Source organism: Felis catus, chromosome C1 (genome assembly GCF_018350175.1).
Source record: "Felis catus isolate Fca126 chromosome C1, F.catus_Fca126_mat1.0, whole genome shotgun sequence".
NCBI classification, from domain to species: domain Eukaryota; kingdom Metazoa; phylum Chordata; class Mammalia; order Carnivora; family Felidae; genus Felis; species Felis catus.
The window spans coordinates 218,404,898-218,423,669 of record NC_058375.1 but is presented as its reverse complement, the minus strand read 5'-3'; the positions used below and the strand labels follow the sequence as shown (position 1 = coordinate 218,423,669).

The window sequence follows — 18,772 nt, the reverse complement described above, 5'->3', positions numbered from 1 at the left end:
CTTGTATTTGTCCACGTAGCTGGCACAGGTGGAGAGGGCTTATCGGTCCCGACTTCAGGATACTTACACAGGAAGAGTCAATGTTTATTTCCACCATATTCTTCAAAGCATTCTAAGTGTTGGGATGCGTCAACACAGTAATAGAATGGAGAGCTTTCTTAACAGAATGGGGTTCCTCACCAGACTCACAGATCACAGGGGAGTCTATGAGGGAAGATCTTCTCAATTCTCCCCAGAAAGGTCCAACACTGGCCCTGGGAGAAGTTGATTCGTTACTGACAAAGAGCATCAAGCATGAGTCCTTCACACAAGGCCGACTGGGAATCAGCAGTCCAGAAGTAGGTACTACTTTTAAGACCATAGTTAGGCAGTCAGAATTCAAGTAGGCCAAAGACTGGAGTCACAGGCTTGTCAAATTATAAAATGTTGGTTTTTTTTATTTCAGTTACATAATAACACACTTGCCTCAAATTTTATTGAGGCTCTGGTCTTTTTTTTGCACTCAATTATATCTTGTAACAGTGACATGAATTCATATAATCTCATAAAGTGTCAACAGCATTCATCATGTACAGTCCTTTGTAATTTTAACATTTCACAATATTTTTTTATTTAACTTTACAATTACTTTTTAAAAGGCTTCCTTGTATAGAAAAGATAGATTTCCTTCAGGAAGATCAAATCAAGAATTTTCCAATAAGAATATACTGAGAAACAGCAAAGGAAAATATTTATACCAAAACACCAAAAGTGATTCTCTATTTAAAATATCCTGTTACAGTCCAATGAGCAGTTTGCACAAAAACGGTCACCTTTTGGATTGAGTAACACTTAGACAAATAGAAAGAGAAGTAATTTTAAGGTTAAGGAAACCTAAAAAATTTTAGAAATGCCCCCCCCCCCCAAATACCGCATTAGGAAATACAATTTCAATGTACGTCTCTTCCAGAAACAAATAAAAAAAAAAAAAATCTTTGTATAAAATGGCTTTGGTACATGATCAGCACAGAGTGAGGTCAAAATCTATAAAACAAATTCAGGTATCATTAACAATGAGATCAAAAGGTTATTGGTTTGAGATAAAATATTTAAACGCGGTAAAGGGAAGGGAGATCTCCCAGTGCTTTCTTATCCCTAACATGGTGCATTCCTGTCCTAAGGTGCAAATCTTATCACTCAGTGACCTATACGCTATTTGGCCGTTTATTTCCTTTTAAAATAAAGTACCTCATAGGTCATAACGTACACATCAAAATCAAGTATGAAAGCACACGTTTGAATGCGACAAATCAATTTAAATATCACTGTACTTACAATATGGAAGTCTCAGAATGCCATTTGGTCAACTGTATGCCGACAGATTTGGTCACGAGTATCAGCCTAAGGCAAGTGCTGAACAGCTTTAGGTGGAAGTTAAGCAGAAATACGAAGTGTTATGAGAGACACTACCGGAGTGCTCTCCGTTGGAACGCATACTGATTACAAGCGTGTCTTTTCTTTCTAATCGGGGTGACAGGCTTCGCGAGGAAGTATCCACCCCCAAGTAACAGTCTATAACTCAACGTGGTAGACAGCTCGGTGGCTGACTGTCACATGGTGCGTCTGAATCAACGGGGGACGTTTTAGGAGCCTCGCCAGTGTTAAGAGCAGACGAGCCTCTGACAGCTGGACCTACTGTGCAGTCCTTGGCCCCTCCACAGCCAGCCTCAACTGCACTTACGACAGGGTGCAGTCCTCTTTGCTTTTGCCCTTCTCGCTTCCGCCTCTCGGCTGGTCTTTGCTTCCTGAATCGGAGGCTCCCGGCTCTCCTGCGGGTGCTAGGTCATCCTCATCCTCTACAACCTTCCGGGCTACCTGACCGGCACATTCCGTCATCCCCTGCGGCTCTGTGCTTCCCGTGTGAGACGCATCGTCGATGTCCTCGGGGGGGCTTTCACTCTCCAGCAGGGTGCCGCCGGACGCGTCTGGACTCCCTGGTTCTGGAATGCCGCGGGTGGCGCCGTCTTGTTCAGCGCCATCCTTTCGAACGGCTTCATCTGGCTCCTTCGTCGCGCCTGATGACTGGGCTGTGTCATCTCCCGACCCCGATGTGTCGCCATCGGCTGCTTCTTTCCCCGCTTTAGTGTTTACGTCCTCATCTTCTTGGTTAAGTTTTTCACCCGACTCAATTTTAGGATTCTCTGGACCATCAACATTTTCACTGCTTCCTGCCACACTCTCCTTTTCTGGGCTTTCAGTGACCTCATCTTGTGCTTCTACAACTGGTTTTTCGTCAGTAGATTTTACCTGCTCTTCTTCCTTAACTTCACTTAAGTCTGGGTTCTGAAATGTTAACTCTTTCTTAACATCTTTCAGGGTCTCCATAGGCGCCAGTGGTTTTTTCTTCTTGTTTTTCTTCTTCTTGTTCTTCGTCTTCTTCTGGGATGAATCCAATGCCTCTCCCTGTTGGTCATTCTTTTCTTCCTCGGGTTCTTTCGTGTCTGGGGGGTCGCTTTCTGTGTCTGCCACACCTAGATCCGTTGCTCCCTGAGGACTGCTTTCGGCTGCTGGACAACAAGGAACGTTCCGCACTTCCGTCTGGATCGCTTTCTCATCCCTCGGCCCCCTTTCCTGGTCCTCCTTTTCATCACTCTCCTCACCTACCGCTGTGCTCTGAACTGGGAGCTCCCTGGGCTCAGCAACTTCCTGCGTGGCGGGCTCTTTCTCTAGGTCATGCCCTGAGCTCGGCTCCAACTCGGTGGGGACATCTACCGCGTACTTTTCATCATCACTCACGGTGTCACTGTTATACCTCGGAGGTCTGGAGGCTACTGTGCCCACCTGCTCCCCAAGCCCCCTTGGCCCTGCCTCCACCACACCCTCTGTGGGGCTCCCACCTCGCTCCCTCATGTCTACACTGCCCAGCTCTCCAATTTCAGGTGTTTGTGGAGATGCAGATTCTTGACATGGCTCTGTGCTACCCTCTCCCAAGATTTTCAAATCTTCCTGTGTTTCTGCAGATTCTTTACTTTGGTTGTTGATATCCAAGGCATTGTAACTGTCCTGCTCAGTCACAGGACCTGGGATTTCACCATCTAATTCACCCAAGCAGTCGGACCGCTCAAGGGAAGCCCCAGTCCTGTCATCTGGTGTGGACTCAACCTGCTCCGTGTTTTCAAGAAAGGAAGCACTCTCTAGACTCTGGTTTGGAACGGGTTCCTCATCTGCCAAGACTCCCAGTGAGGGGGCCCCGTCCTCAGAGGCTTTCTGGTCCTCGGCATTTCCACCAGCATGGAACACCTCTGTGTCCGCACGCTCCCGTGCTGGGTCCTCTGTGCGCTGTTCTTGCTCAGTATTCTGCAACATTCCTTTTTCCCCCACATTCTCCACCATTTCGCTTCTCACCTCCACTTCACTGGCTCTTCCTAAAAGACCATTGAGAAAATTGAAGGGACCCCGTGAGGTGGCGACCGCTTAACACACATTACAGCGTAAACACGTGTCCTCTCTCCCACCCGACCCCGTTCCTAAGGAGAGAGAATCGCCAGAGAATCACACGAAACAGAAGCCTTTGCCAGTTCCGTGCGGCCAAGCAGCCATTGCGTCAGCCAACATCTGATCAGCGAGGGCCACTGCCGCCATCTTCAAGGCAAGAGTGGCGGCTGGTGCCATCTCGTGTGAACCGGTTTTCAAAGGGTGCCGTTAAGGTTTCACAGATAGAGCTCTGGATCAGGCAGCCAAACAATCCCAAATGAGGGGCTTGAGAACGACCTCCGGTCCCGTTCCCTCTTCTTATTTCCAAACACGCGTCTGGGCTACTCCTACTTCCTCAGCTGTCCACCTGCACTGCACATCACGTGGCTCTAAAACCCCCTTCAAGTCATCTGAAACCTGCTATTCACCTGAAGAAATTCAACCTTTGGTCAGTCCTAAGGGAGATCCTTCTGAAATAGGTCACATGAGGTAAAAGGAAATCAACCCCCCACCATCTAATTACTGTGTTTCTGAGAAAGCAGCCTGTGCCTGACACACCCCTGCTTCGTTCCCTAACGGACTGGGGGGGTGTTTCAGCAGAGGCCAACACTCGAGGGCAAGATGACCACTTAATTAACGATCAGTTATTCACCAACTGAAGAATCACGAACTAAAACAACCACGTTACTACTCTGGAATGAACGCTTACAGTTTAGATTCTCCAAACACACACACCCCCGGCGTATTAGATGCCATGTTGCTATGAAGTGAAAGCCTGATAATTTTCTACCACGGTGGTCTCCACAGTGGGCCCACTCACCCCAGACAAAATGGGCACATTAGTAGGACTTCTGGTAGTTTTGCTTCACCCTTTAAAGATGTCTATCAGGGCACGGGTTTTATAACACACACTTTGCATTGATAAAATAGTATGTGTACATGTATATACGCATATTTGCGGATACATATGTAGATATGCAGATTAAAAATATACATATTGGGAAGTTCCTGTAATTCTTCACTGATGGGGATTTGCGGTCAAAAAACATTTGGGGCTCACTGATAAAAGTGATATGTCTGGTTCTTTAAGGGTTGGTGTCCTAAATGGTGAACGAAGATTTATAAAATGTATATTTGAACGAGAGCAGCGTGATCAAATTCCCAGCTGCTCACAGAGCTAATATAAAGGTATGATGGAAATCAACCCATTTTTCTCCTTTCAGCAACTTACACACAAGGCGGTGTATGCGTGTAGCATACACGCATTACGTTGTGAAGGTATCGGAGTATCTCCCTAGGAAGCGAGTCTTGGGAAGTGCAGGCCTACAGGTGTCTACATTTCCATGAGTAAGGCAGTAGGATGAAAGCCTCCACGTGGAACTCAAAATCACGGGCCCTGGCTGTACTGCGGCCTCACTGTAAAAAGCAGGGGCACAGCTGGTCCTAAGTGACAAGTAGGCCATATCTGCTGGCCGGATTCCGAAGGCTGCACACCAGATTCTGAAAGCTGATCCAAAAGCCAAATATTACGACAAATCTCAACGGGTGAATCTTTGCAGGTGTTTGCAAACTGCAGCAAATGTTCTTACTGTCTGTTGGGTTTCCCAATTTACATTCTTGCAGAAAACAAAATGTGACCTCCAGAGGGACAGCACCTCTGACAAAGGGGAAGGCATAGTCAGACTCCTGTTGGTAAAGGTCCAACTCCCACTCTGACCCTCCAGCCTGGGGCTGCCTGTCTGTCTTGTCCCTCCCACCCCCTCTACCAGCCTGGGGCTGCCTGTCTGCCTCGTTCCCCCCCCCCCCTTTGCCCCTCACCTAGGGCACCTGAGAATGGCAACCAGACTGTATGTCACAAGCCCCAAGCCGTCGTCCGCGGGCACCTCATGGCCTCAAAATACCGAATGGATGGTGGGTAGAATGTGCAGGTCTTGTAAACAGCGTTAACTAACTCACTCACTCACTTGCTCTACAGCCTTGGCTGTTCTGACCTTTCAAGAAATCTGCAACGCAGTAAGTTAAAAGCCGTACTTGGCACATATCTGAGGAGAGGCAAACAGTACTGCCCAAACGGTCCCTTAAGTTCAAGACGATCTTCCTTGTGTTTCACAGTTTCGCTTGGTGGCTTTGAGAAGCAAGAGAAATGTATTCTTCAGCCATCGGTGGTGAGCACAGAGATGCGTGCCAGAAAACACACGTGGGTGATCGCACCGCTCGGCAAGGAAACTCCCATGAAGTGACAGAACGCATGGCATGCTGGGTGATGGTTAATTGATCAGTGATGATTACGCCAATTCTAATAATGCATGGAAGGTGCACCAATGCTGACCGGAAGATACAAGAACGCAAAGGAGAATCGCCACTTACCTAGCGTCCCGTCCCCCATCGTCTTGAGAGCATTTAACTCTTCTTTTGTTATCTTGGTAGGACCTCGGTGTCCAACGTTATTTAGGGTGTCGGAAGTCTCTCCATTGGTAGTGATCTCTGAATTGAGGACTATTCCGTGTTTCTGGGGACAAAAATAGACTCGTAATACTCGCTCACTGATCTCAGGTTAAACTCTGTTTTGTTAATAATAATTAAAAAGAAACTGTTTTTTCCACGAAGTCCAGAAACTTCCACAGAGTCAGAGAAGCAGCAGACACCACGCTCAGAAGCGTTCTATCAACACACACAAATCTGGGACATCTTCCTCCAAGGGCCACCTCCTTCTTACACGCACCAATCAATCCCATGCCTTAATGTGCTGGTGACCAGACACTTTTAACAGGCATCCCTTGTAACTGCACGTAGTGGCCCGCAGGCTGCCACGAAGGAGGGCATCAAGCAAATCACCGTCAAGTGACCTCACTTTTAAAACCCTGGGTGCATTCTTTAAAAAGAGAGACAGAGGGGGCGCCTGGGTGGCGCAGTCGGTTGAGCGTCCGACTTCAGCCAGGTCACGATCTCTCGGTCCGTGAGTTCGAGCCCCGCGTCGGGCTCTGGGCTGATGGCTCAGAGCCTGGAGCCTGTTTCCGATTCTGTGTCTCCCTCTCTCTCTGCCCCTCCCCCGTTCATGCTCTGTCTCTCTCTGTCCCCAAAATAAATAAACGTTGAAAAAAAAATTAAAAAAAAAAATAAAAAGAGAGACAGAGATAAAGAGGTTATGTGCGTCTTCTGAAAGGAATAAGTACAATTCGTGCTGAAGAAGGAATTAAGAAGTGGCTGGAACATCGGCTATACTCAAAGGAAATATCGTCCACGTTCACCACACAGCCAAACACCCTAAAACCAGTTAACGCTCGGCAGCTCCAGGCTGCGCACTTCACCAGGGATCTCAGACTCACTCACCACTCCTGCTGCCCACGGCTGCCTCCCTGAACTTAGAGGCAGCCCCCGTGCCGGGCTCACAGCCCTGGGAGGAGCAGTGATAGGAACCTGTTCCCCCTGGTTGACCGCTGTGGCCTTGACCCCGGAATATAAGCAGCTGACACTGACGTGTTTCCACCGCCGATGTAGGAACTGGCCATGGCCATACCCTCTCCCAACACTGTCTCCTACAATGCTAACAGCCCACCCGGAGCCCGTTTTTCTTAACTCAGTGTCCAGCCAGCAGCTGAAGACCCCTTCACTTGGCCCAAACAGGATGTGGGACTTTCCTCAAACCCCACTGGGTCTCAAAGTCTAGTTAGTGTGGGCCTCACCTGCACCACTGTTCAGCTGGAGAAGTCCTTAAACTTGAGTCTTCAATAAAAAGAAACACATATGTTCTCTAACTTTGAGTAATGTCCCGGAGAATTTATTAATGAATATGAGACAAAAATCCAAAAAATTCCTGGAAATCAGAGCTGCTTTTGGGATCAGATATGCTTGTAAACAGACCCGAGGGAACCTGTGCTCGTTGGATGTGTCTCTTCAGTGTCAGTGAACCTAAGATTTGTAATTACCAGGACTAAAATCTGGGGCGCCTGGGTGGCTCAGTCGGTGAAGCGCCAGACTCTGGCTCAGGTCATGATCTCCGGGTTCACGGGTTCGAGCCCCGCGTCGGGGCTCTGTGCTGACAGCTCGGAGCCTGGAGGCTGCTTCGGGTTCTGTGTCTGCCTCCCTCTCTGCCCCTCCCTCACTAGCACTCTGCCCCCCTCTCTCTCTGTCTCTGTCTCTCGCAAAAATAAACATTAAAAAAGAAAAACCAAGAACAAACAAACAAACACAACTAAAACCAATGACACAAAATTGACTAACACCAGTTCGCACACGCAGTCATGGTTGAGAACCCCGGAATCCGCTGTCGTGCGGGTTTTTTCGTTTTTAACTCTACTTTGGCTTCATACCTTCAATTCCTCTTTCAGCATGACTACTTCTTCTCTAAGATCATCTCGGTCACTCCTTATGGAATCAAAGAACTCTTTCTGCCTCTCTAAAGCCTGAGCGTGAGCAGAGCAGAGACAGAGAGAGAGAGAAAGAGAGAGAGAGAAGATTCGCATGAGTGAGCAGGTGACTGAAGCGGGAATAAGGAGGCTTCTGCTGCATAAAACGCCAACAGGGTTAAGGCGTTGTGTAGGATACGCTTAAAGATACAGACAAAACGCCAAGAATAAGCTCCTCGGGGATTTACGCCAGCCGAGAAATGGCGCCTCACGCTCCCTTTAAAGGCATTAACATTTGGAGGCTCCTGTATCCTATTTCTGTCCGTCGCGCTCGGCGTTTGTTGTCCCCGATGCACACCACGTGGTCCTGGAGCAGACGCACGCGCTCCACGTCCTGAGCGAGCGTGGAAGGGGAGACGGAAGGGACAACAGGGACGGCCTCGCGAAGCACGCGCACGGACGGTGTGCTCCCACCTCGGAGACCCGCACTGGCGCCGTGGAGGGCGCCAGGTTCTGGAAGACGGCTGTCATCAGGAAGCACGGCGGTTACCCTAAGCGGGTTCCTTCCTACTCATCACGCCTAAAGGCAGGTGGGCTGCTTTTGTCATTAACGGGGGGAGGGGGGGGGCGGCTGAGGCCTCCAGGGGCACATTTCAAGGTGGGCATAGGTGGGCACAGCGCCCTCCGCCTTGCGATTCCTCAAATGCCTTTCAGAAAAGCCCGGGAAACGCCAGACAGAGACTGACTCCAGGAGGCCGGAGCCTTCGCCCGTCCAACTGCCCCAGCGTGCCTTCCTCTCTCCTTACATCTCAGCGTGCTGCCGGCCTGCTCCGTGCAGGCAGAGAGCCCGGTGAGTGTCCACGACATGCCCACCCCCCGTCCCGGAAGTCAGCTTCAGGTTCAGAGTTAACGGCAGCTTGAGTAAGCCAGTGCGTTCTCGGTATTACTACCTGGTGTCACCTGGGGCCACATGCACGCTCATGCAAGTGTTTCTGCAAACCAAAGACCCAAAGCACTGTATCTGCGGACTGCCCGTGTGAACAGTTGCACAGACGTGGGAGTCCTACCCCTATCTTCTTGTCTTTCCACTCTATTGTCTCCTGAAGGTCAGAAATGTCCCTGATATAACTCGCCTGCTTCTGCTGTAGCTGTCGGATTTCCTGAAGGATAGGAACAGATAGAAAGAAAGCAGATAAAGGGTTAAGCGAGAAGACAAAGGGTGGGCTGGAGAGCTCTGACCCCCAGGGAGCCCCAGGGAGCCGGCAGGTATCAGCCCTGAGGCCCTGATTCGACCTGTCTCTCTGCACGCAGGAGCCTTCTCCTCCGCCTCGTCCCCATCCCCAGCTGCCGGAGCGCAGACGGAAATCCTGCCTGGGGGAAATTCTGAGAGGCACTAAAGTTCTGGTCAGGTTAAAAAATTAGAACCAAGCCTGTGTCGGTTTCCTGTTGCGAATGTAACACGTTACCGCAAATTCAGCAGCTTAAAAACAACACGGGTTTATTCTCTTCGAGTTCTGGAACTCAGGGGTCCACAATGAGTCTTACGCCCTGGAGTTACGGTGAGGGCAGGTCTGGACTCTCTTGGGAGGCTCTAGGAGAGAAGCTGTACCCTCCCCTTCTTTTCAGCTTCCAGAGGCCGCCGTGTTCCTTGGCTCACGGCCCTTCCTCCCTAGGCACCAGCCTCTGCTCCCTCCCCGCTGCCGCCTTTGACTCTCCTGCCTCCCTGTGATAACACCGGGCCCCCAGATAATTTAGGGTCAATTCTCCACCACAAGGCCCTTAACTTACACCTGCAATGTCCCTTGGGCTGGGTAAGGTGTCACATCCACAGATCCCAGGAATCAGGACGTGGACCTCGTAGGGGGCCATCACTCTGTCACACCTCCCCAAACAAACGCAAAGCCACCAAAGGTGAAAACCTTCGGGGCGCCTGGGTGGCTCTGCCGGTTAAGCGTCCCGCTCAGGTCATGTACGATCTCACAGCTTGTGAGACTGAGCCCCGCAGCGTCGGGCTCTGTGCTGAGTGCGGAGCCTGCCTGGGAGTCTCTGTCTCTGCCCCTTGCCTGCTCACGCATACACATGCGCTCTCCCTCTCTCAAAATAAGTGAACGTTAAACAAACAAACAAACCAACAAAAAGGAATGAAAATCTTCAGCAGCAAAAGGGACTGTTCTCCTTAGGCGAGGCATGATGAAGAATTAGCCTGCACTCTCGATTTTCGAGAAAATGGTTCACTTTCATAATGCACCCACAACGCCCTCCTAAGCCACAAAGAGAAGAGAAGACCGGGAAGGGCCACCCACCTCCAGCATCTCTTCTCGTTGCTTCAGGGCCTCCTTAACTTCGGCAAACTGGAACTGCAGGACGCTGTGGGCGTGCTTCTCCCTCTCGAACTCCTACGAGGGAGGAAAAGACCGACGGTGCACGTGGTGGTGCGAACGCACTTTCTTCCTAGTCCGCGCTCCACGACTTAACTGACCTTGGAACAGACTACCTGTTACCGTGCCCGCCGTCACAGCTTTCTAGGCCTTTTAGCGACGTGAGCCCACTTCTCTGCACTTTCTGGTTTACCGTGAGCTCTCCCCGAGGACCCGGTGCATCTGACAGGTGCCCCCTGACACTTCACAGGCCGGCAGGGCCCAGGAGGGGCCCCTTCCCCGGGGGGCTGCCGCAGCCCAGGCTGTCGGTGCGGGGGGTGGCTGTGCCATGGACATCGGAGGGAACTCTCCCCGATTTTGAAATTCAACAAGAAACACTGTGGACCAAAAGGGGTGTAGACATGGTCTACTTTGGCAAGCGCATCTAACTAAGTGGATGGCCAACTCTGTACTCCGGGGCCCCCACCCCAGGGACAAAACAGGAAAAGGTGGGGAGCACAAAGATCGCCCAGTCCGACCCTGCCCTCACCCCAGGGACCCGGCAGCACGCTCCTCTGAGGTCCCCGAGAAGCTTAGACGCTGCACGGTCCCTGAGGACAGTTTGGTATACAACTGACAGCCGACAGCTTAGGGGACAGCAGGGTCCATCTCCTAGGTCAGTGAGGGGTTATTCTGGAAGGTACATGACCTTCACTTCTCACCCTGGCATCACTGCTTGCCCACTTTCTGAAGTCCGAGGGTCCCCGTACCCTCCTAGCTGTGACAAGGGCCTGCCTTTTGGGGGCTCTGCTCGGTCCCTGCTCCCCAGCTTGGGACAACATTCCAGATTCATCCAAATTCTCTGGAATTAGATTTGGGGGTTCTTGGTCTACTTCCTGATGCCTAAGTGAGGGCATCCTAGGGGTACTTAGAAAGCATTAATGTGTCCTCCCCCACACATGGGGCCCAGAACGTTCTCTCTGCTCCTATATTCCAACAGGGCAGCGGGTCTCATGGAAAGTTTCTCCTTTGTTTCAGAGTCTCACTCCCAGAAACTTCATAAATAAAATTCTTCTTTAGCTTCTAAATCAACTCTATAGCAGTCAAAGAAGGAGACCTTTGAGGTGTTCATGGCAGCTTGGTTTTGACCCTTGGGATTTAGGGTACAGAGTCAGTTAAAAAAAAAAAGATAGGGACACACACAACATAAATTTTGCTTATCTCAGCAACTCTGAAAAATCAGACAACATCCCAGGGGTTGACAGACCAAATAATTCCTAAAAATCTGAAAAACAAGTATTCCTTGCTTTATATTCCACAAAGAACATCTAATTAGTCTTTTGTCATTAATTTCAACATAGGCTCAGACTTTTTGCTGGTATCATAAATTAACCTAATTTAGCTTAATGAAAGTATTTTATCCTTAAACAGAGTAACTGTAACTTTCTCCAATCAGGTGAAAATAAGTATCGTTTTCTTAAAAGATTTGATATCTACAATTTCTTGTCGGTGATAAGAGGTAACAAAACAAAAATCCAGAAATGTAGTTTAATAGAAAAACAATTTTTAAAGATTTTATTATTAAGTAATCTCTATACCCAACGTGGGGCTCAAACTCAGGACCCCAAGATCAAGAGTCAAACACTCTACCGACTGAACCAGCCAGGCGCCCCCACAGGAACATCTTAAAGCCTCCATTTATGACCATTCAAACATGCTGGTTTTTACAGGCATGTTTTTTTCATGGTTATGACTTTATCTTACATGCAAACACACAAATAATCTCCCAGTAAAATTGTCTCTAGTTTACAGACTGAGGTTGTGCATGATACTAATATTAATATTATAATTATAATTAATTTTAATATTATTGCAAATCCCTCAGCAAAGAGCATGGCATTTTTATTCTCAGATGTCTGGGCTTCCTGGACAAGTGGAGGACCATCATTAAAAAAAAGATGATCAGGGGCGCCTGGGTGGCTCAGTCGGTTGAGCGTCCGACTTCAGCTCAGGTCATGATCTCGCAGTTCGTGAGTTCGAGCCCGCGTCAGGCTCTGTGCTGACAGCTCAGAGCCTGGAGCCTGCTTCAGATTCTGTGTCCCCCTCTCCGCCTCACCCCTGCTTGTGCTCTCTCTCTCTCTCTGTCTTTCAAAAATGAATAAACAAAAAAAAATTTTTTTCAATTAAAAAGAAAAACAAAAAAGAAAAAGATGATGACAGGGGCTGCTGGGTGGCTCAGTCGGTTAAGCGCCCAGCTCTTGAGTTTAGCTCCGGTCATGATCTCATGGATTTTTGAGTTCGAGCCCCGAGTCAGGCTCTGTGTTCACAGTGTGGAGCCTGCTTGGGATTCTCTCTCGCCCTCTGTGTCTGCCCCTGCTCCACTGGTGCATGCATTCTCTCTCAAAATAAATAAATTTTAAAAAGTCAAAATAAACTAAAAAAACTCATACATACAAACACACATACACATAAACACACACACACACTCCACATACGCGCCATTATCCCAAACGCACACATTCCACCATTCTCTCTCACACGGAAGCTCACTTTGTTCTTCTCTTCGTACTGCCGCCTGGACTCAGCCAGCTGTTCTTCGAGCTCCAGCAACATGTCCTTTAATGTGTCAACCTGGTACATGAAGTTCGTCTTTTCATTGTCAAGCTGAGCGTTGGAAACCATTGCCTTTTTGTATTTCTCCTCAACTTCCGCCAGTGAGTCCTGCGGAAACCATGTCACGTTTTTGAAATTATAGTAAGAAAACAAAAGGGAGATTAGTTGAGTGGTCTTTGAAAACAACAACAACAAAACAAACAAACAAAATCCAGCTCTAATCTTAGGGCAAATGAACCAGGAGAAGAAATACAGGATCATTTCAAACGCACAGAAATTCCCCCCTTTTCACTTTGGTCGAATCGGTTATTAGCCACTCAGAACATCAGCTATTAACTCAGAGAGTTGGCTCTCAATTGTGTCTGGGAGGAAGATGGCTTCCACGGCCATCAGCACAAGGGAGACACGCGATGAGGAGGCTCTGAGCGCGGGCAGGCCTCCTGCCTCTGATCTCATCACTCAGGGGCACCTGCTGCGGCGGCTTGGGGCCCTCAACAGGTTTCTGAAGGAATCACTCAAGAAATGTGCCCAGAACCCAGGAAAGAGCCAGTGCGTGATGGCGGAGAGAACAGGGCACCCACCGCTAGCTGCCGGCTGCCCCTGCCTGGGCTTGAGGCGGGAAAGGATTCGGCAGAATTTTAGGTTTCAACCCACAGGCCAACCAAGCAAACAACACAGGCCTCACTGGGTCGGGCTGGAAGGACAGAGCGCATTCCTTTGAAAGGACAGCTCTGGGGAAAGAGGCCTGCAAAATCAACGTGGCCCTGCTGTGTCTCACACCCGTGCCGGCCAGGCCACAGAGTAGACCAGTGCTTATATCCCAGAGCACAGATCAGGGCCAGGTGACCCCAGAACGGGGAGAGTAAATCCCCGGGGTGTGAACCACCAGAGCTAAAGGGAACTGGGCGCTGTGTGGTCCGGTGCGACAGGTCCCGTCAGAGGCCTCGAGGAGACCAGTGCTGTCTGCCACGTGCGAACCAGGGCGACGACTTTGGGTGGGACCAGCGGCTCCACGGCTGGTTCCGTGACTCCCTTTTCACACGCGCTGAGAGCCCATCATAATTTCCCCCTCTTTTCAAAGAGAGGTGACAAATACGCCAGTGATTACTGAGTCGCTTTAAAACCAACGTGTCCTCTGTTTGGTGCTCGTAGGATACTAAACTCAGACTCCTTCTGGGGAGCTGAGAAAGAAGGGGGAGGTCTGCCATCTACTGCTAGATTCACGGAGATCACAGCCCACACTATCCGCCTCACCTTCAGGGAATGTGGCAAGCATACCCCCTGGTGGGCACCACGCAGTCATTTCACATTCTAAAAGTGGGGTGTATTTACTCAAATCCAAGATGGTGCCCATACAGACACTGCTTCAACTAGGGAAATTCTACAGCACGCAAATAATTTGGATATTTCAAAAGCACGGCGGTACGGAACGCCCCATCGGCAGACATCAGATGTTTTGAGAAGCAAACGGAGGGAGCGCTCTTTGTAGGTTAGGGCTGCGGAACGTGAAGGAAACCCGGACACCCTCCTGCAAGCGGACGGCCCGCTTCTGTGGGAAGAACTGGGCTTATGCCAGGGGGAAGGGAGTGAGTACAAAGCGTGCATCAGGAAGCGTGTTAGTTTTTCTACTGAGGGTTATGGCGTTCAGGTCTTGGCTCAAAAGCTGCATTTGGGAGAACGCTCAAAATGCACGTGGTGCGAGCCCACACCGGCGTCCCTGCCGCTTGGAATTCTGCAGTCCGGAGGCTCCCGGGAAGAGGCATGCAGTCGGAAGGTCTTTGGGATTTCCGAAGGTTAAGCTGGGTTAATACCATAAGCCCACACTTCCACGAACGGGTACCTTCAGCTCTTTCAACCCCTGCATGTATTTGCCTTCTACGTCCTGAATCTGGTCCTTCAACTCATTCAGTTCCTAGGAATTGGCGAAAGAGGCAAATCATATCAAGGGCAAAAGGGGGCACGACCATGAAGAAAGAGAAGTGGTTCTCGGGCGCCTGGGTGGCTCAGTCTTGGTTAAGCGTCCGACTTCCGCTCAGGTCATGATCTCACGGTTCACAGGTGCGAGCCCCGCCTCGGGCTCTGTGCTGACAGCTCGGAGCCTGGAGCCTGCTTCCCATTCTGTGTCTCCCTCTCTCTCTACCCCTCTCCTGCTCACACACTCTCTCTCTCTCAAAAAAAAAAAAAACATTAAAAAAAAATTAAAAAAAAAGAGAAGTGGTTCTCGAAATCTTTTCTATTTTGGGGGAGTTTCCTTCATTCAGGGAATCTGAGCAAGTGATTTTCCATTTTTTTCCCCTTAAGTGCGAAAGGAAAGTAAAATAAATTTCAAAACTACAAAGATCAAAATTGAGGTGTCTCTCACATGATATTTTCACAAAATTTTACAAAATCTAGGCCTATGTTACTATAATTTTGCACATTTTATTCATTTTTTTAAGTTAATTTACTCATTTTGAGAGAGAGCATGCACAAGCAGAGGAGGGAGGGAGGGAGGGAGAGAGGGAGAGAGAGAGAGAGAGAGAGAGAGAGAGAGAGAGAGAGAGAGAGAGAGAATCCCAAGCAGACTCCGTGCTGTCAGTGCAGAGCCTGATGTGGGGCTTGAACCCACAAACCATGAGATCATGGTCAGCTGAAGTCAAGAGCTGGATGCTTAACTGACTGAGCCGCCCAGGCACCCCCCAACCAGTTTTAATTATTAGAAAGTTCTTCCATCGGCAAAGCCAATTCCGATCCTTTACATTTCCCCCTCTGGCCTTGGCTCTGCTCTCCAGAGGACACGAGTGACAGTACCTTGGGCTTCCTAGTTACCTTAACAAACAGCACTGCACTTCTCTCTCACACACTCACGGTGGCCTCGCACTGAGTGGTAAGGATGCAGCAGAGAAAAATGTTTGTGTTCCAGTGGAAGGAAAAAAAAAAGTACCAAGATACAACGATGAGATATATTGAAAGCATGTCACGCGTATTACGAATAGAAAAGAGGGGCACCTTCTAGGCGGAGAATGGGGGACACTGAAAGGGGAAAGTGGGGTTGTTGGCAGCAGTGAGTGATCTGGTGTCCAACGCATTCCAAAATATGGAGACTGAGTGTCTACAGAAGCGGCCGAGCACCGCGGTGCGGTGTGGCGAGGGCTCCCACCAGGGTGTGCCCAGGGAGCTGAGGGGGTGCGGGGGGCACGGGCACCTGTCTGCCCTGCTGGGGGGGGGCGGGGCAGGCAGGTGTGGCTTCCTGCGGGTGCCTAGAACATGTGTTTACGGCAGGTAGGGGAGACCGGAGCAAGAAGAAAGATCTGGAACTTTACGAATATAGACTTGAAGGCCGATTGTCATAAAAGGTTCCTCTAGGTCATAAGTAGGTAGGCAGCCTTACCTTGATCTCCCTAATGGATGCCTCCGTGTCGATGGAGATGGACGTGTCCCCGCTTCCCCTCCGGGAGGAAGTCCCGCCCAGGGAGGCCAGCGTGGCTGCCGACAGGCCGGGCAGGCTCCGAGACCCCTGCAAGGTTGCAAGGATCGAATGTGATTTCGGACGAAACCAGCATTACTCGCGAGTCTACTGTTACGGAACTTTCACTTGAATTCAGTTTTCAATAGGAAAATCATCCGTGGCTCCCAGAAAGCGATCAAGAGAGGTTCGCTTTGAGGGGCCTCGTGGGTGCCTGGGAATTGGCCTGGATTAACCTTACGCTCTATGGTCGGGCCCACGGTGGACGCCTTTGCCGCTCTGTGGGGTTTAACACACACGCTACAAGTGAGTCCTGGGGACGCCTCACGGCTGTGATGCCGGCCGGCGGGCCACACACAGTCTTTATCAAAGATGAACCGACACGTTTTCTTGTTCGTTTCACCCACGCGTGTCGGGCCCCTCGTCGTTCAGCAACGACACCACACAACGGCTTACGGAAACTCCTTACCTTCTCAGTGAAATCTTTGTCTGGTCTCTCTTCAACCTGTGGAGGAAAGTGGACAAATACTAAACACTTAAGATCACTGAGCGGGTAACAGGGACTTAAGGGGCACGCGGGTAACAATAAAACAGCTTCCTTTGTGATTTAAAAACTACTTTGCCAACGAGCACCCGCGGAGATGATTCTCCCAGGCGGTGCGGGCACGGCGGGGGCTCACGGGCAGCTTGGTGGGCCAGCTCGAACTTCGCTGTGTGGTTTTTCACCGATCTTAATCTCCGGGCGGACACAACAGCTAAAGGACACCCATGCTGACCGCAGAAAGCCTCGTCATCAGGGATCCGTTCATGAACTGGACAGGCTTCCTTCACAGATTCCACAGTTGTGCGTGCCGGTCCCCGACGTGGGAGAGGATGACAGGCGCCCAGCTTGTTCACCGCCCCCCACATTACTATGGTTACGGAGGGAGAGCAGGACCAGGAGCCTCTGGGGCTGGAAGACGCGACCAGAGTCCTCGTTTTGACTCCCGCTGCCTGGGTCTCCCAAGCGAGAGGAAGCAGCGGAACTGGTTGGAAGTTTTCCTACTTCTCATGAGCAACAGAGTCCCCATGAAGACTCTGGTTTAACCGTCTCGGGACTGATGCCCAGATGTGGGGAGCTGGCGGAGGGGGGTGAAGGCACAGGAAAATCTGCCAGGTGAAAAGTGAGACCCCCTCCCCTCCAAATTTGGCTTTTACGCGTCTCCCGTTTACACGCGTCCCTGAGGTCGCTCTGCCCCTTCCTCAGGCAGGATCCTGTCTCAGTGGGAACCAGGGCATCACCCCCAAGGGAGACCCTGAACCTCAAGGGTATCTCAGGGTCAGCAGGCCGAGGCTGGCACCGCTCCTACTTCCTTCTTTGCTGAGCATCCAACAAAGGGTGACTGTTTTCATTTTTGTGCACGCTGAGAGCTCCTTGCCGCGAGCGCACTGGGAAGGTCACGGTGGGTGGGAGAACCTGGGGCTCGCTTGTGTCCAAAGCTCTGGGGGAAGCTGACAACGAACCATGCCTTTCCCCTCACGTCTCCGATCCTCCTTCCTGCGGCTCAGATGTTCCTAAATTTGACCTCCAGGGAGCCGGCCGCAGGTGCACATGACGAGCGCGGGCCACGGCTCTGACTCAGTAGGCCCGATGGCGATCAGGGGCTCTGCAGATACCCTGTATGCTTACACCACAGACCGTCCGAACTCAGGCTGAGGAATCCCGACAGAGCTGGGTTGGAGGCCACGGCAGGTGGCTCGTGGACATGTAAACAGCCCACCATGAAGCTGTGCACAGGAGAGCCTGAGGGCGCAGGGGCGCCTCAAAGGCAGCGATCTCTCGTAAGGACGAATGATCCCTGTCTTGGGCCCACCCTGGGCCCACACGGGGCCGGATGCCCACGGCCTCACCATCCCGTCCCCCGCCGGCAAGGCTCACTAATAGCCACCTTCTCTCCTCCAAACCGCTCACGCCTTCACCCTTCTCTCCGAGGGCAGGACACCTAAAGCCAACAGTAAAATGACACGGCAAATATAAGAGCGAACCAGACAACCAAGAGGCTGCCATGGAATCCTACAGAATACTCGATTAATCCAAAAAAAAGGTAGTTTCTGGAACCAGCTCTCAGCTCAGCCAAGCTCAAGGGTCTCCTGCTCGACAGACCCAAGTTCAGCCCCGGGGTCTTGAAGCGACCACATCTGGTCCCCCCACCAGGCCCACCCTTGGGTCTTTAGCGAGAACCTTCTACTCTCATCTTGCTGGTCTCCTTGCTGTCGTGAGAGTAGGAGGGGAAACGTGAGCAAAGAGGTCAATCCTCAGGCCAGGGGGATGGACCAAAGAGCAGACTGGCCTCACTCCCAGTTTGTTAAGTGAGCCCCGTGGGTGGGGGTGGGGGCCTTTGGGACTCCAGTCCTCCCCCTGCCCACAGGCCTCTCCTTTCCACTTGGCCACAGCCGGCGGCGCTCCCGGGGCCAGCGCGAGCCTGTGTGTCTCACGGGAGCCTTCCAGGCAATCCCCACCCCATGTGCCCTTTTCCTTGATGTGGCTGGGTACACACTCTCCAGCTGTGTGCCACAGC

The 18,772-nt window shown here is 50.8% G+C and overlaps 1 protein-coding gene across 50 annotated transcripts in view; it reads right to left on the bottom strand.

Moving 5' to 3' along the window:
• Nucleotides 1–18,772, bottom strand: part of LRRFIP1 (LRR binding FLII interacting protein 1) — a 140,610-nt gene that overhangs the window by 11,203 nt on the left and 110,635 nt on the right. For 33 of the 50 annotated variants that reach the window (XM_023259864.2, XM_023259866.2, XM_045034677.1 and 30 more), the window contains 9 exons: nt 16,684–16,719; nt 16,140–16,265; nt 14,610–14,681; nt 12,707–12,877; nt 10,103–10,195; nt 8,867–8,959; nt 7,764–7,856; nt 5,821–5,962; nt 412–3,404 (listed from right to left, as the gene is read on the bottom strand). In XM_023259864.2, the coding sequence (XP_023115632.2) occupies nt 1,717–3,404; nt 5,821–5,962; nt 7,764–7,856; nt 8,867–8,959; nt 10,103–10,195; nt 12,707–12,877; nt 14,610–14,681; nt 16,140–16,265; nt 16,684–16,719 (2,514 nt within the window). In that variant the 3' untranslated portion in view covers nt 412–1,716. Of the gene's footprint in view, nt 1–411; nt 3,405–5,820; nt 5,963–7,763; nt 7,857–8,866; nt 8,960–10,102; nt 10,196–12,706; nt 12,878–14,609; nt 14,682–16,139; nt 16,266–16,683; nt 16,720–18,772 lie in introns of those variants that run through there. The other 17 variants (XM_023259899.2, XM_023259900.2, XM_023259906.2 and 14 more) reach the window with 7 other exon arrangements.